Source organism: Manis pentadactyla, chromosome 5 (genome assembly GCF_030020395.1).
Source record: "Manis pentadactyla isolate mManPen7 chromosome 5, mManPen7.hap1, whole genome shotgun sequence".
Taxonomy (NCBI): Eukaryota; Metazoa; Chordata; class Mammalia; order Pholidota; family Manidae; genus Manis; species Manis pentadactyla.
The window spans coordinates 12,026,153-12,042,516 of NC_080023.1; the positions used below are offsets into that span (position 1 = coordinate 12,026,153).

General features: G+C 36.2%; 1 protein-coding gene across 2 annotated transcripts in view; it reads right to left on the bottom strand.

Annotated features, from left to right (window-relative positions):
* Positions 1 to 16,364, bottom strand: part of TAPT1 (transmembrane anterior posterior transformation 1) — a 61,502-nt gene that overhangs the window by 17,400 nt on the left and 27,738 nt on the right. For both annotated transcript variants that reach the window (XM_036921071.2, XM_036921073.2), the window contains exons 4-7: positions 8,228 to 8,390; positions 5,691 to 5,826; positions 4,300 to 4,397; positions 4,051 to 4,120 (exon numbers count right to left, since the gene is read on the bottom strand). In XM_036921071.2, the coding sequence (XP_036776966.2) occupies positions 4,051 to 4,120; positions 4,300 to 4,397; positions 5,691 to 5,826; positions 8,228 to 8,390 (467 nt within the window). The remainder of the gene's footprint in view (positions 1 to 4,050; positions 4,121 to 4,299; positions 4,398 to 5,690; positions 5,827 to 8,227; positions 8,391 to 16,364) is intronic.

Consider the following 16,364-nt stretch of genomic DNA (forward strand, 5'->3'; position numbering starts at 1 on the left):
TTCTAGGTCACATGTTCAATATATTTTGTGATTTCAAGGGGAATATAGATTAAAGGATGCTAAGAAAAGTGTCCTAGGATAATTTCCGTCATAATCTTGAGCAATGTAGTCTCTGCTACTTACCTGTAGTGTACTGTGGGACTTAATTCATGGATTAATTAAACTTGTCAGTGTACCTTTAGTTGGTATTCTATACAATTATTCACAAAGCTTATCTATATAGGCTAAGTCTTTCGGATTTCTAATTTCCATAAACAATTTAACATGGATATGCACATTTTTCTGACCCTTCCACTAAGCATGGATATAAATACTTAGTTCATTACACAATTATGTGGAAAGAAATTACATTGAGAAATTTAAAACATTATCTTAAATAAGCCAACATAATTTTTATGAACTCTAATATAATAAAGCAAAAACAAGGAAAGTGTTTAAATTAATCATATCTGATTCTTAGCCACATGGTAGCTGCCAGTACAGGGGGTTATTTAAGGCAAAACAGATTTTAGAAAAGCAGAATATCTCAAAATACTGTGGAGATTAATAAAAACTGATAAGTTCTGGTAGATAAATGTAATTTGACACTGAAGAATGTGAGGGAGAGTAAGTCTATAATAAGTAAAAAATAAGTAATATCTTTACTTCAAGCTCTCATTTATCAATCTAACTATGAAAATGAGGCTGTTCATGGATATTAAAAAACCACTAGGTTTAATTCTGTACCTTCACAAATTTTTACATTTCAGTGTTTTATGTAGATTTTTTGAAACCAAGATTTAAAATATGAGCCTTATTAAAGTATACTCAAATTTTGAAAAAGCTTCTCCACAATAAAATAAAATCCTATACAAGGAAGTAAAACTGAGAATAGATTCTAATAATGGTAACAACATAATTATTAGATAAATAATGTAATCAGAAACATATTTTCATCACATCTTCAGAACAAGGTTCCATTTGGATTGAACTCTTACATTAATTAAAAATCAAAACTTGTAGCAAAATGAGAATTTTTTTTTTTAACCTTTATTAAGGATCTTAAAAACACTGGGGATGAACGCTTTTAAAATATTTCTGATATTCAGATTATTAAGCTCCTTTTTCCTTGCTATCTTACCACAAATAGGGAGATACTTCAACATAGTTACAGTCACATTGCAAATGTGAAATGAGTGATTAGTTTATTTCCAATAGTCATTCAAATTTAATGTTACACAGGCATATGTCAAGAGTGTTAAGAAGACTCACCCTGAGTGGGAACCTTCTGATCAAGGTAACCCCTGCAGGATCTTTGTGAATACACAGTTCACAGTATCAATGGGTAAAAAAACTATGTAAAATTTTTCACTTCAAAATGCAAATCAGAAAGTCCTATGTTCCATACTGAGCTGCTAATTATATTAAAATGAAGTGGAAAAAAGAATAAACTGTTGTAATTCTAGTTTTTATTAATTAAACTCTGTGTCATCTGTCCTTAGGCAATTCCGTAAAATAGAATGTATGGACAGCTAATAGACTGAAAAAGATAGTCATTCAAAAACTTCCAAACATAATTTTCAGCATTAAACCAGCATGAGGTACTGAATTTTACATTATAGATTTGGCAGCTCAATTTCTAAAAGAAATCTATAGGAAAATTCAAAGGAAAAGCAATATAGGTGGTATGTGACGAGCAGTATCCTGCAGGCCAGCTCTCATTTTGTAGCTGCTAATGTGCGTAAAGGAGGCAATACACCCCAGGCTTGCCTTGTAAAATGTGGTCTTTAGTGATACCCTACCTATCTCTTTAATAATTGAGCACATGTAATATTAGAGGGATTGCCTAAGATAGATATTTTTTTCTTACTTGGGAATGGGATTTAAAAGCTATCTTAGATTAAAATCAAAGTCTTCTAGAACCTGAAGGGAGGTAGAAGAGTGTACAATGCAGATCACCCTGCACTGTGACGTGAACTACTTTACCTCTAACAAAAAATGAAACTTTTTTGGTGCTGATCACTAACCATTTTAAGCAAAAATAAACTACTGAATTTCTAGGGAACTGACATGCATTGCCTAAATAATATGCCATTGCTCTCAGAGTTTTCTTAAAGTTCAAATTTTGAATCCCTAATCTTTCTAACCTAAGAGATTGTAATTTTAGGGACCTGTTTATTAATTAATTGCATCAACATGCTAGCAAAAAGGTTAGAAACCATTCACAATCCCTCCTCACAATATATACAGACTGAAAACCCTTAAAACTTTATATTTGCATGTCTAGTTTAAAGCTCTATAAAGAGTTCCTACTCAAAAAGCAATATGATTTCTACAACAAACAAAACTCTAATAGTTGAATCAATATATATAGCCTATAGTTAACTACTGAAGCTGACAAAAAAATCCAATAATTTAGCCCTTCTCTCCCCAACCCTACCACCTTCCTTCATTTCAAATTCATAGAGCTTGGCAGCAAACATTTGAGAGAAGAATATTGATATACAATAAGACATAGTATAAACTGCTTCTCAGATCTTTGAGATCTAAGGTCAATCACTGCCTCATAGAATCATCTAGACTTTATTGTTCAAGTTTTTCATTTGTTCTTTCTGTTCCTTGCCTAGTTTCCAAATCTCCTGTAATTCTACATGTTCATTTACTTTAATATATTCATATGCCATTTTTTTCCTAGTCTAGTATGGAGGTAAACTTACATACAGTGAAATCATAGCTCTCAAGTGAACCACCTGATGAGCTCTGTTTCGATTATTGCACAACCTGTGTCACCATCCCATAGTCAATACAGAGATCAATCAGTTCCATCACTCCAGTAAGTTCCTTTGCATCCCCTCCCAATCTACCTCTACTCCACAATAAGCACTCTCCTTATTTCTATCATCATAAATTAATTTTGTTTGATCATAAAGTTCATATCAATTAAATCACACAATTATACAGTTTTTGTGGTTGGCTTCACTCAGCATAAGGCTTCTAAGATGTATCTATGTAGCTGAATAATCAGTCTACTTTTTCTTTAATTGCTGAGTAGTGTTCCACAGTATGGATGTGCCATAGTTCATCTATTTTTCTTGTTGAGAGACATTTGGGCTGTTTCCAGTTTTGGTCTCCTATGAATAAAGCTGCCATATTTCTTGTCTCAGTCTTTTTGTGACAACATGTTCTCACTGCTGAATTATAGAGTAGGCGAACATTTCATGGTGTAAAAAAACTGCTAAAAGGTTTTCCAGAGCAGCTGCAGTATTTCAGACTCATACAATCAATGCACGAGCATGCCAGTCACCCCATGTCGGCACTAACATTTGGCACTGTTAGCCTATATAAGGAGCCATTCTAGTAGCTGCCCAATGATATTTCATTAGGGCTTTTTCACCCCCATTTTTCACTGAAGTGCAAATGTCAACATGGTGAGAGATAAATAATGTCCTCATAGTCTTATGAAATAGTTTTGACTTTGCAGAGTCCTTTCTAGGATCTCAAGGACTCCCCTACAAGGGTCCCTCGGCCACACTTTGAGAACCAAGACACCACGCTGCTGTGATTTTCATAACTATGTAAGAGAATGTTTCCAGGGATAAATTCGTACCTTCTAGATAATTCTGTACCTTCATACTTCACAGAATGAGAAGGGAGGCAGTAAGGCATAACTGAAAGAGCTGAGAAACTAAGAGATAACCTGAGGTTTACAGTAGTAATTCTGCTCTAAGTAGCTATGTGAATGACCTTGGGAAGTCAAATCATTTCCTCTGTATTTTAGATTCTACATCTATAAAATGGAATAATATCTGCTACAAAATTTCTGGAACTTCTGTGAAGTTCTGAAAATATGGTAAGGTGCTATACAAATGTTTGTAATTTTTTATTATCTTAAACATCTTGAGATTACAATAACTAAGATAATAAGGAAATAGTAAAGATGTCCAGAGGGTAAGAGAAAGCACAGCTTAAGTCAAAGAAACTGTAGCTAACAGGAAATGTGACATTAGTTCCAGAATGAATTGCAAAATAATACCACATAAAATGCTTCAAGTAGAATCTAGTTGTACATACCACTATTTGACATTTGAAAAAGATTGTTCTTTTCAAACTTCTTGAAAACACTTCCTTTAATTTCAACAAACTGAAAGAACAAACAGAAATATTACCTTTATCATTAAACAGTTTAAAAAATGGATATGCTACATATAAAACCTCCTGGAGAAAAAGTAACATTTAGAAAAATAATGTTATTCAACTCAGAATGTTGCTGTTAAAGTGCCCCTAAAACCTCAAAAATATAAAATAAAATCTCACACTTACATTGTTAGACATCATGATAGTAAGCAGAGACTTATTGTGCGAGTTGAAAGCTACATTGAGAGTTGTTGCTTGAACCATTATAAGAATTGCATGCAAAACTATCAGTAAGTGGCGTCAAGGAAAAAACTTTTCTTTGAATGTTGTATTAGTAGATAATACTATGTAATTTCGAAAGTGAACGAAGGGAGAAAAAATAACTATGCTTTCTAAATCAAGTCTTGCATAAGCATTTTATTATTTTTGTAATTTCCCTATTAGCTATAGAAATATTAGCTTATTCCCTGTTAGCTATATAAATTTGACAGGTAAGATATCTGCACACCATACAAAACAAACACAGGCAGAAATGGACCTCTATGTAGCCATACACTCAGACTATGAGTCCTGGAACATGGTTGTCTTATTCTTTCTGGATCTCTGGCATTTGGTACAATGCTTGGGAAATAGGCCTTCAAAAAGGTTTGTGAAATAAATGAATTAAATTATGGTAAATACTAAAAGAGACTTAGAAATACACTTCTGAATTAAGATGATTTGCATTCTAATACAGAAAAGAACACAAAGTAAAAGTCTGGAAGTGATTTCCCTCTATGGTTCTTCAGGGGATAGGGAATGTAAGACACTAAGAAATGACAATTAAGATTCTTCATCATATGTCATTGAAGACATCCACAAGTTGCAGAATTATATTCATATTACATATGGAGTAGTTTATTTAAATTAGAACAGTAACTTTTTTACTTCATTCAACTTGGAACAAGCTTTTACTCTCATAAATCTTCCCACTTGTTCTCTTAACTTTCCAAGTATTAATCCAATTCTTTCAAGTATCACTCTTTCTAGGTACACATATGTACCTGTACTCAGAGCTTATATACAGTAAAACTTTTATTCTTCAACAGAAATGCTTTAAGATGGGGTAGGGAGAATAAAACTTCCAAAATTCCTCTCCAACCGATTCCAAATCATACTTTCAGATAAACTGTATAAATTTCAAACCCAAGATTATAAGAAAGAATTCACAGGCTTAAAGGTAACTTCAAAAAAATTCTATTATAAGTATGAAAAAGTTATAGATCTTTGTAAATGTGAAGTATGTATAAATACTTATCCTTTAATTCTAAAATTGTTCTACATAATCAGTTCCACCAAGAATAGTACTATTCTCTAGCAGTTCAAAGGAACATACATATCTGAGGCTCTTTTGATTAATTTACAACTAGTATTATAACTACAAGTAGTATTTCTTTCTCAAAGGAAAGCACACATTCCATGTTAATTTTCAGGATACACACACAAATGCACACATATGCCTTTAAAGCTAATAGCAAATCAAATAAAATAATGTAGTTGCATTGACTGTTGGAATTCCATTAAGTGTAAAAGGATACAGACATAGAGAACGGCCATGAAGAAGTGAGGAATCACCCCAATATGGGCTCTTTTTCTTTCTTTAGGCTCTGTCGCTGTCCAATAGAGAGCATCTAATATGTCTTGTCCAAATGATGAAAACAGACGATCTGCTACCTAAAAATAAAATTTGGAAAGGTGATTTTTGTTTGTTTGTTTTTGGAAACATGTTTCTTAATATTGCATTAAAAAATGTTAATGAACTTCAGATGCAACTCAAATACTGGAGCTGTGACTTTGTAAGTCCCACTGGAAGGAAAGCTACACAAGAGTAGGGATCTCTGTTTACTTATCCACTGACATTTCGTTATTCTATGACACACAGTGAGTGCTCAAATTCTTGTATTATTTGAATTAGACTTTCTCTAATCAGTTATGTTTAAAACAAAGTTATGTACAGTGGCAAAAATAAAAAGGAGAGGTACATCAAAATCATAGATCCTCTGGTTTTAATTCTTTAAATTTAGATTCATGATTCAAACTTATATCCTTTAGGACAAACATACCATTTAAACTACTCTATTCACATGTCATATGTATAAACAATGGTGGGTATAATTTGTTTGGGGTTTATTATAAAGAATATAATATGCAAATTTACTTCCTAAGGACATTTTCTGGTATTGCTCTCCATGAATACCATATGATAAATAAAAAGAAACAAACACACAGACAAAAGAGGGCATCATTCAGGATTCAGCTGGAATGTCACATCCTGAGAGAGGCCTTTCCCAGAACAGCCATCTCTAGTGGCTCCCAGTGTCTATAAAGCACCACTCTGTTCTTTTTGCATCACAGTGTCCCTCATTTCCTGATACAATGCCTCCACACTTACTGTTTCTCTCCTTTCTGCAGAATTTAAGCTCCACCTCGGGATCTTCCGGGTCTAGGACAGTGCTTAGCATGCAGGAAGTGGCGTTCAAATACTTGCTGAATGAAGGAATAATAGCTACCTATTTAGGGAGCTTTTACCACATGCCTGGTATTGTGCTAAGCCCTTTCTATGTACTGTCTCATTTAAACCTCCTAATATCTCCATTTTACAGGTGGGAAGTTGAGGTTTAGCGACATTCTGCAACCAGCAGGTGTGTCCAGGACAATCACAGTCAGTGGAAGAATGGGATTCAGTCAGAGGTAGTTTATCTCCAGACTAGAGCCTTGACTCTTGCCCACTATGCTTAAATAACACCATCGACTGTAGTTTACAAACTGAACAGTATTTATACCATTTCGATCAGTGACTCATGGATCCTTTTTCTTGGCCTATTTTCTAATAACAGTAACAGCACCTTGTAGAGGCCTTTGTACAGCAGGAGGCACCCATAAGTCTAGGGGAGGGAGAAGCCCTCATCACCTGCAGCCTCCTGGAGGAAGGCAGTAAAGGAGAGTAGGAGGTCACTGGTGTAAACAGACACTCAAAGAGCAGAAGGAAGGAGAAGAGCTTTTCTCTCTCTGAGAGGGAAGGGACGGCAGGACAGCTTATTCTGCTTCATGAACATGAACTCATCTGCAGCCACCATCTGCACCTTCTTGGTGGGGCAAAGCAAATGCCCAGGCAATGGGCCTAGAATCAGGAAGCTGGGGTGCAGTTTTAAATCGCCTTGGTCAGTGAACTCTGGGGTAATCAGGAGAGTTAGAGTCCCATCACTTCTGTGAAGAGTTGGAGAGCCCCACCTTCCAGAGAGATGCAGCTTCAGAGCAGAAAGGCCAGCAGCCCCCCAGCAAGCCTATCTATCCACTCACTAGGAAAAAAATCCCTTCCTGGCTAATTTAAAAGTAAGTAGCTTGTACTTCTGTTTCTAAAAAGTGGTATAGGAAAATGCAATATGAATCTCAAAAGTTTATTACATAACCTACGATGGCTTACTATTTTAAAAACTTATTAAGATTCTGCCTATCAAAGCAAACCATGTTTTTGCTTTGTATAATAACTTATTTTTTTGTATAAAGATAGATTTCACATGCTGATGTCTTTAAAGTGACATTACATTAAAAATGTTAAGTACTTAGAGAAATTGGGAAACTTATATTTACTTGCTCTATGTAAAAATTTCAAGGCAATTTAAGGTGTAAATCTATGACAGCAAATATATATATAACTCTAACATTTTCTTTGTAATTTTTAAAGTTCTAGCAAAAGTACATATGGGTTTCCAATGAATTTGCAAAACAAACTTCCCTACATTTGACAATTTATATTCTCAAGGTACTGATTCAAAAACATTTAGGCCACAGGCACCCTTCTCTTCTATTGAGGGCACATCAGCCCTGGGGACCTGATCCTCTAAGCGTGTCCCAGGGCCAGCAGTACAGGCACCACTGCATTAGAGATTCTTCAGCCTCAGCTCAGATCTACTAAATCAGAACCTGCCTTTTAACAAGGTCCACAAGTGACTGTATGAAGACCAAAGGCCAGAAGTCCCACTCCTCAAGTGGGAAGCAAAGTACTCTGTGCAGGAAGGCCTGAGGTTGGGTGTGCCCAGCAAGTGTGTGCAGGCTGGCGGCTGGACTGACTCACCTCCAGCATGTTGTAGATGATGTAGAGCTTGATGACTGACTGCCCCCGTATCAGGTGATACATCATGGAGTAGTCGACATAGTGCATCATGAAATAGCAGATAACCAAAATGATGCCCTTCAAAATGTCACACACCTGGGCAGGCTGAAGCAAGCGTCTGTCCCTGAAACAGATAAGAAGTAATAAAACCATGAGTTTTACTTGGTCTCCAAATACATAAGCTTTACTGGACATACACTGGCATTCAAAGGTAATAATGGAAATTAGGTTGGTCTTCTAAAAACAAACAAGTTATACTAACTACTTAAGAGGATGACATTTTCTGCCCAAGTACAGACTAGAAGGATGTGAAACGAGAATCACTGTTAGAAGTGGGCAAGCTTACCGAGTGAACGCAGGGGCAAGCATCTGTTGACAAGTGCCTTAAAAGCACTGGAGGTCCACAGTGAGGACATAAGCCCTGCACCTCACCGTGAAGCCCTGTAGCTCACTGGATGAGCCCTTTTTATACAGTGGTAGCACTTCATTCTTTTCATTTGACAGAATTACAGATTTCCCCACACCAGCTCATTTCATGCTCCACGGTGGTGTAGTGGTCCACTGATGGAAGCACCATGATTTACTTCACATATCACGGACAGATTTTCAGTCTTTTCAACTGTAAACCATGATGCAACGTGTATGTCAGGCCTCATATTTGAAGTATACCTGTAGGATAAATTCCTAAAATTGTAATTTCAAGGTTATACTCGCTTCATGTTTTGGCAGAAGTAGCTGAGCTGCCCTTTGGCAGGTGCACCAGTTTTTTGTATCCACTGGCAACCGGTGAGAAACCTGCAGTCAGCCTGTGGGTTTGGTCACCTTTTGGATTTTTGCCAATCCCACTTCTGAAAAATATTATCCAGTGCAGATTCAATGTTGATTAGGAGGGTGACATCTTCTTTATATAATTACGTTATTTGTATTTTCTTTGAATTCTCTTGTATCTTTTTTTTATTTGTTTGTAGGACAGCTTTTACATTACAGAAGTTAGCCCTCTGTGGCAAAAATTGAAGGGAGTTTTTTTCTAATTAATATGAGCAGAATCATTCTTTACTTTTGATGAGGTTCAGGGTAGGTTACCCCAGAATATGCCAGTTTGGCATACTGATTGTTTTGAATTAAAAGTTCCGTAAGAAACAGCCAGTACAAGCTTCCGCTGTCCTGAAAGCAGGAAATATGTCTCTCCTGTGAAGGGTCCCCTCCCTGCACCCGAAGGGAGAAGCCTTCCTCATCTCCAGAGAGCGGGACGTTAGGGCGGAGAAGACTGCATAAACAACCTTGTTATTTCTTCAGCAATTTGCTACCCCAAGCTCAAACTTCTTTGTCTTGTCAATTCTTCACAAATTGTTTCTTTGTCTAAAAGGTTTAAAAGCTGCATGCTTTGGTCATTCTTTTTGGTCTCATATTTTTATGAGGTCTTTTACATCTGAAATTAAGTGTTTTTCTCTATTTAATTTTCTTACATCACTTTAATTATTAGACCAGCCAAAAGAACCTAGAAGGGAAACAGAAACATCTTCCTCCCCTACACTTCCCAGGTCAGAGTTATGAAGAGCCAAGCCTAAATTGTGAATGGAAACATCTTAGTAAAACACAGCAAAAAAGAGAGCTGAACAGGAAGATTTCTTTCACTGGATATCGAATTCCTGTGACAAAAGTGGAAAGCAGCTCCCCCTAAGTCTGTTGCAGGCTGACTGCTCATGGCAGAAAATGCTCAGTCTACTGTTTGGCAGCTTTTATGTATAGTGCCACCAATGAAAAGTCCTGAGTATTTTCTTTAGAACTGCAGAATCTCTTCATTTCCACTCACTGTGACAACATTTGAAACATTCTAGCAACTACCTAAGGGGTGAGCTCATTTTCTGGCTGGCCTTCATCACTGGGGCTATGCGCTTATTCCGTACTCCTTGGCTACCTGTTCTTTGGAGCTCTTTCCTAACCCTTGTCCACATTCACATCAGGGGCTCTCTTCTTCCAAAGATCCTTGCAGAGTTCAGCAAGGAATCTGTAAGTCTTCCAAACTGTCCCCTAACACACTGCTTTAAAACAACACTGAACCGCTCTTCACAAATGAGGCTTGCCCTACCAAACAAATGAGGCTTGCCCTACCAACTCTGTGAGCAGTTGATACTGACCCTCATTCTGGTTTTCTACAGTGCATACTGCACATGGTTTTCCATCAGGTATGAACTAGATCTGTTCAAAAGTCCTGAACAGAGGCCAATTCTGTAGACTGTCCAGGAAGGGCTAAAAGTAGGTGGGAAGACACTTGGCTGAACCAGAGTCTAAATGGGGAGAAGCCCAGAATTTGTCTAAATCAGATCATATGTTTTGAGATGGGCGCCAATAAATTGATGAATGAGTGAGATCATCCTTAGCAGTAGAAGTCTGGGGCAAAACTGCATCAAGCAGAAAGCTGGTCAGTCTCCATCACCATTTCCCCTCCCCCTGACCTTTTTTCCTCCCAGGCAGCCTCTGCCCTTTTCTCCTCAGAACCCAGAGTGAGCTTCCTCTCCCATCCTCCAAACACCCAGCCCAGAACACAGATCTCTGCCAAGGGCTATTCCACTATCAAGTAATCCCCTGCCCCCACCCCCACAAGATTTAAACTGGAAAGAGGTATAACATTTGTCAAGAGTTGGAGCGAAACATATTTTCAATTCAACAATGAGAAGAGGAGACACTGAGCATTCTTGGCTCCTGGCCTGTGCACAGTGACTCCCCGGGGACAAACTGAGGCATCAGCACACAGCGCACCAACCACCCACCTCCTCACAAGTGTGGGCACAGCTCAGCATACTGAAAATCTCACATCACCAACGGTCAAGGGTCTCTGCACTTAAGAACCATAGGTCATGTTTTATGAATTACAGAAAATGATAGGAACTAAAAGTAGAATAGTATTAATTAATTTACATGAATTACCAAAGTGATTTTGATAACTAAGTAGAAACCATATTTAGAGCTTTTGGTACTTGACTGGCATCTACTTAGATAAGGGGTCTCAGGAAAAGCAATTTTATTTAAGAGATAAAGGGCTTTTTATATATATATATATATATATATATATATATATATATATATACACAATCTTATATCTTAATGAAGATATGTAACAAAGGACCTATAAAGATATACAAACATGTTATATCTATGAAGTATTATCTGTGAAGGAATAGTATTGTTTAATGTACATCATTGGTGGAAATCAGAGCTACCAAACAGGGAAATACATATTCCAAAATAATACAATACCACACATTTTGAACCATGATGATTAAAATTTTTAAATTAAGCAAAAATGACTTTAATGTAGACTTATCTTCCCTAGGATTAAGTCACGGTGTAAAAACAATAGAAAAGTTGTAGAAACACCTTGTGCTACAATTCACTACAGTGTGGCAGGCTCCCTTCTAGGCACCACGCATATATTCATTTCAGTTTTCACAGTAATCCTATGAGGAAGGTACTATCACCTCCCAAGTTTTACAGATAAGGCACAGTGCAGTCAAGAACATGCCTACAGCTGTACAGTTAAGAAGTTAAGAAGTGGTGGAGCAGGGCTCTGAACCTTGGCAGTCCGGCTCCAGAAGGCATGCTCTTTACTGCCATCTACCATTCCAGACTTCTCTCTAAAAGAACTTGTAAACTTACAGGAATCAACAACTCAGTATCTCTTCTCTTTCAGTATAATTTAATACTATATAATTTACCAATGTACTGTCATCTCATTTGGAACAATTGAGCAAATACATCTATCATTTGTGTTCTTTCCTTCTTAAAAGAAAGGACTAAAAAGCAAATACTTCTATCATTTGTGTTCTTTTCTTCTTAAAAGAGAAAAAACAGGACTATATTCATTGGATCCACTGCCTTCTGTGTATTCCTTGCTCTGGTGAAAAGCCCCTACTGCTAGCCAGTATACTGCTGATTGCTAAGGAGATGACTGATTTTCAAAATTAAGGAGTATTATTCAAAAAAAGAATAAAACAGGCAGAGAACTCTTATGAAACAAGGGTCTTGTTTTAATATAAATGTTCCTATTAATAAAACAGTAAATTTGCAAAAGTAAAAAAACTGTTTCTAAGGTGGCATCTTAAAAAACATCTGTACATATCCTAGCATCTCTGAATAAGAAAATGACTGAACCTCAAAATAAGTTCACCTGGTTAAAACTTGAGTCAGTCACAGGCTTAGTTTCCTTCTCTGCCAGGATATTTTTAGATGATTATCTGATAAGTATTTCCAACTCCATAAGAAGCCTATCCACAGCCCTGCCAATCAACTTTGAAGTGGCTTTCAGGCTGACGTCCTTTCTTATAAATGCCTGTTAAGCAGTAGTTACTGGCAATTCATTTTGAAAAAATGCTAAAAATCCCATTGGACAAGGTGAAAAACCTACTAAGAAAGTAATATTAAACAAGATTTCCAACAGAACTTTTTTTTTCAAATTAAGCTACTTATACAAAAACCAAATTTTCTACATTTCCAAAGTTCATCTTTTACTCAAATACTTCCATCAGACTTGCACAATTACCAGTTAAAGTGTTCCAGTTGTTTCAAAGGGCCCACAGATTTATGGGACTACAACAATGGAGAAGACAAAGATCATTAAAGGCAGGCTTTTTCCTCTCCCTCTCTAGCAGAAGATAATATGCTATGATTAAAGTAAAAACTGGTAGCAGAGAGAAAAGTCAGGAAGATGAGCGACACAAATGAGCAAGAGAAATTGGATTATCCCTGCCTAGTTCACTTCCAAATTGACGTTGAAACATGCCAAGGTATCAGGATGAGGTATTTCATTACAAAATACACAGACTGGGCCTTGCTTTCTTTTTCCCTTTCTCTGTCTCTTTAAACATCTAAACTATTTTGGTAAAATTTAAAGAATGAACAAACAAAGCACTACTGAAGTAAAAAATGTGATATATTAAATATGGTTCCCTTTTTCTAAAAGAGATGTCCTTTCATAATTTTAAAGTAAATTCAAATAAAGTATTGAGATCAACATACTTTCCTTAATTAGGAAACAGTATCTTAAATCTTGTTTTCCTGATACATAGCAGAAAAATAACTACTAAATGCTTAAGCTGAATGATTAAAGTTTTTCCTTGATTTTAAAATAATGTCAAACTACACTAGAAAGAAAAAAACGACAACTGGTTTAATAAAGCAATGTTCGGTATTTGGAGTAATGCAAAATAAAAACTGTTCACATGGAAGGAACTAAGCTGAGTGCTGTGGCGTGGGCGATGAAGTGTGTGCTGGCAAATCTAGACCAACAATGTATGTAATTAAAGATCATCTATCACCTATGTTAGGTGAGATCATGGCCAAGTCCTGCATAAATGTGGATAAAGCTTTATGACTGAGTAAGAACAGGGAACCACATTTTCTCCAGTATGTGTCCATCCCCACCTGGTTATGTCTGTCTTTGCTGTTTTTCTGTTTCCATTATAATTAATACTCGTTTGTATTGATTTTAATTTCCATGATATAAGGAAAAATCAGGGTTTACTCACCACGAGGAGTCCCTGGGATGCCACATCCCACTCTACAAAGGAAGTGAAAGCGCTCCTCCCTCGGGTCTGATTCATGAGAGAGAGAGAGAAGGCTGTGACGTCGCTACGCTGCTTAGAGCGCCACGGTGAGGAACTGGGACGACAAACTTGATGTCACGAAGACTCTCTAATAAAACAAATGCATTGCTTGCTACAAATCAGCCTCGGAGATCAGCCCTGGTAAGGGGAAATAACAGACATAACCTGTTTCCCCAGAGGAAGTTACCAAGAGCTCTCCCTACATGGGCTACAAGGGTGACATTAATCACACAGGGCAAAATTAAGTCTAAAAAAGAGAAAAATCTATTGTGTGTGGGTGTATAAAGTTAATCTGAGGTAGAATTATCTCAAAGGAGGTAAGGCAACAGGTAGAGGAAACCCAGCAGGTTGAAAAACTCTCAAGCATTTGAAATTCACATTTCTGGGAGATAAGAGCTTTCCTATGGGGTAAACTTGCAAAAGACACAATTGCCTCTTAAACCCAAACAGTCTATGAAGACTCAAATAAGAGTTGTGCCTGAAACGAGGGTAAGAGATCAAACGATTTGCCTGCACAATAGCTCTAGTATCAAAATAAAAATACTCTACCATTTATTACTTAAACCTACATACACTACACTTATTGCTGTCTAAAATGTTTCAGCAAAGTTTTCAAAAGTAACTGTCAGTTCTTGGCACCATTATTGTTTTTCTCTACATAATCCCCCTCAACTTTTTACTCAAGAAGTTAAATGACTGAGAATTCTAAAACACAAAATGAAGTAGCAAATTTGAGGAGGAAAGAGAATTCATAAAAATGCCAGGTAAATTGAAAACACTTATATGATTGGTTATTTTTTTTTGTGGAAAAATGATGTTTGATACCTCTTTAGCATAATAGAGAACACTCTACTTTTCTGAAAAATGAAATACTTTCATTCTTCCAAGAAACACAGATACCTCATATAATGAATCAAAACTTAATTCTGATTTCCACGTCCTCATCACTAAAAAATTATCCTAATTCAAGAGGTTTCCTGAATGCTTTTCTAACATGCTACCACCCTATCTGGGAAGGAGGGAAGAAATGAATCAAATGAATCTGCTTTTAAAGAATATGGATGTATTTCTTTATTTATTCTAGTCTGTCACAAAATATTTAAGGGTAAAGATTTTTCAAGGCTATTAATTCATTATCAACAGTTTTCAACTACATATTGTTGAGATGACTAAGGACAGGTGAATGCTAGGAAGCAGGGCATTCTTTGCAGACCACACACACACAACTACCAAATCAAGATAATTACTCATGTGGAGATAAACATTTTAACAGGGTCAAAAGGTGGCAAAATGCTGTCAGTGTGGGGCAATCATGAAGAAGGCTGGATTCTGGAGGGGCTGTAGAATCGCCCTGGTCCTCAGCTGTCGTGAAAGACAGAGTCCTTGTGTACTTGGTTGTCAGTTCTGGCAAAAAAACAAAACCAAAACCAAAATCCATAGCAAGTTTGCAGAAGATTTAGAAGTAGATTCTAAGAATAAATTCTAAAGCAGAAAACCCGGGAAGCCGTCAACTGTGGTATTGAAACATACAGTAGTCGAGACTGCGAGTAGTTACTGTTTTCGTGTTAGCATCTTGATTACTTTGACAAATATCCTTTCCCCACCTTTTTTGGAAATAATTGGAAAAACTACGAAACTAGGAAGACAGTAACTTTTTTTATACAAATAAGAATGAAATACACAAGTGTGAGTAAGAGGGAACCGTTAGAAAAAAATACAACCAACTTCTTTGCTGGTCTCTTTAATGTCTTCTTATCCCTTTGAAAATAAAGTCAGACTGAAGGGAAGAGTACTTTTTACTTGCTGAAAAAGACAGAACATGATACAGCTATAAACAGGACAAATCAAATCACTTTAATGGAAGTAGGGAAGGTTGGGCAAAAAGCTTATTTAAGAAGGCAGAATTTGGCTATTTCTAAATAATAACTTTGTAAAATTGAAATTTATTTTTATATTCCTAAAATATGTGAAAGGTCTTAAACATAATGTTGACAGTAGCTTTGCTAATATAACTTTTCACATTATATTTCAAGTTTGGTGCTTTTAAAAATATGCTCAAAAAGACATTGTTTTCTAAATTGCTAAAAGAAAATACAAGTTGCAACTCATATTACTGTAAGCACAAATTACTCAGTTTTGATAAAGCCTTCTTAAGGCACTAAGACAGAAAGGCAGTAATGTTCATATTTTGCATAATTTAGTTTACACTCTCAGAGTACTGAAAATTGCTGAAGTTCTGTTATACAATTTGAACTGCATTTCATGTTTTATATACATGTCATATACACTTAGTGATAGCATAAAATGTAGTTGACAGTTGATCCAAAATGCAGAAATAGCAGAACTGTTGGCACAGGAAAACTTAAGGAGTCTTAAATGAGGTATGTAACAGGCTGCCCTCTGCTGTCATTTCAGCTATAAAACCTTGAAAAGAGAATACACTTTAATTTTGTTTTAAAACGTTACTTAAGTTAATTTAGATAGAAAAATATTTT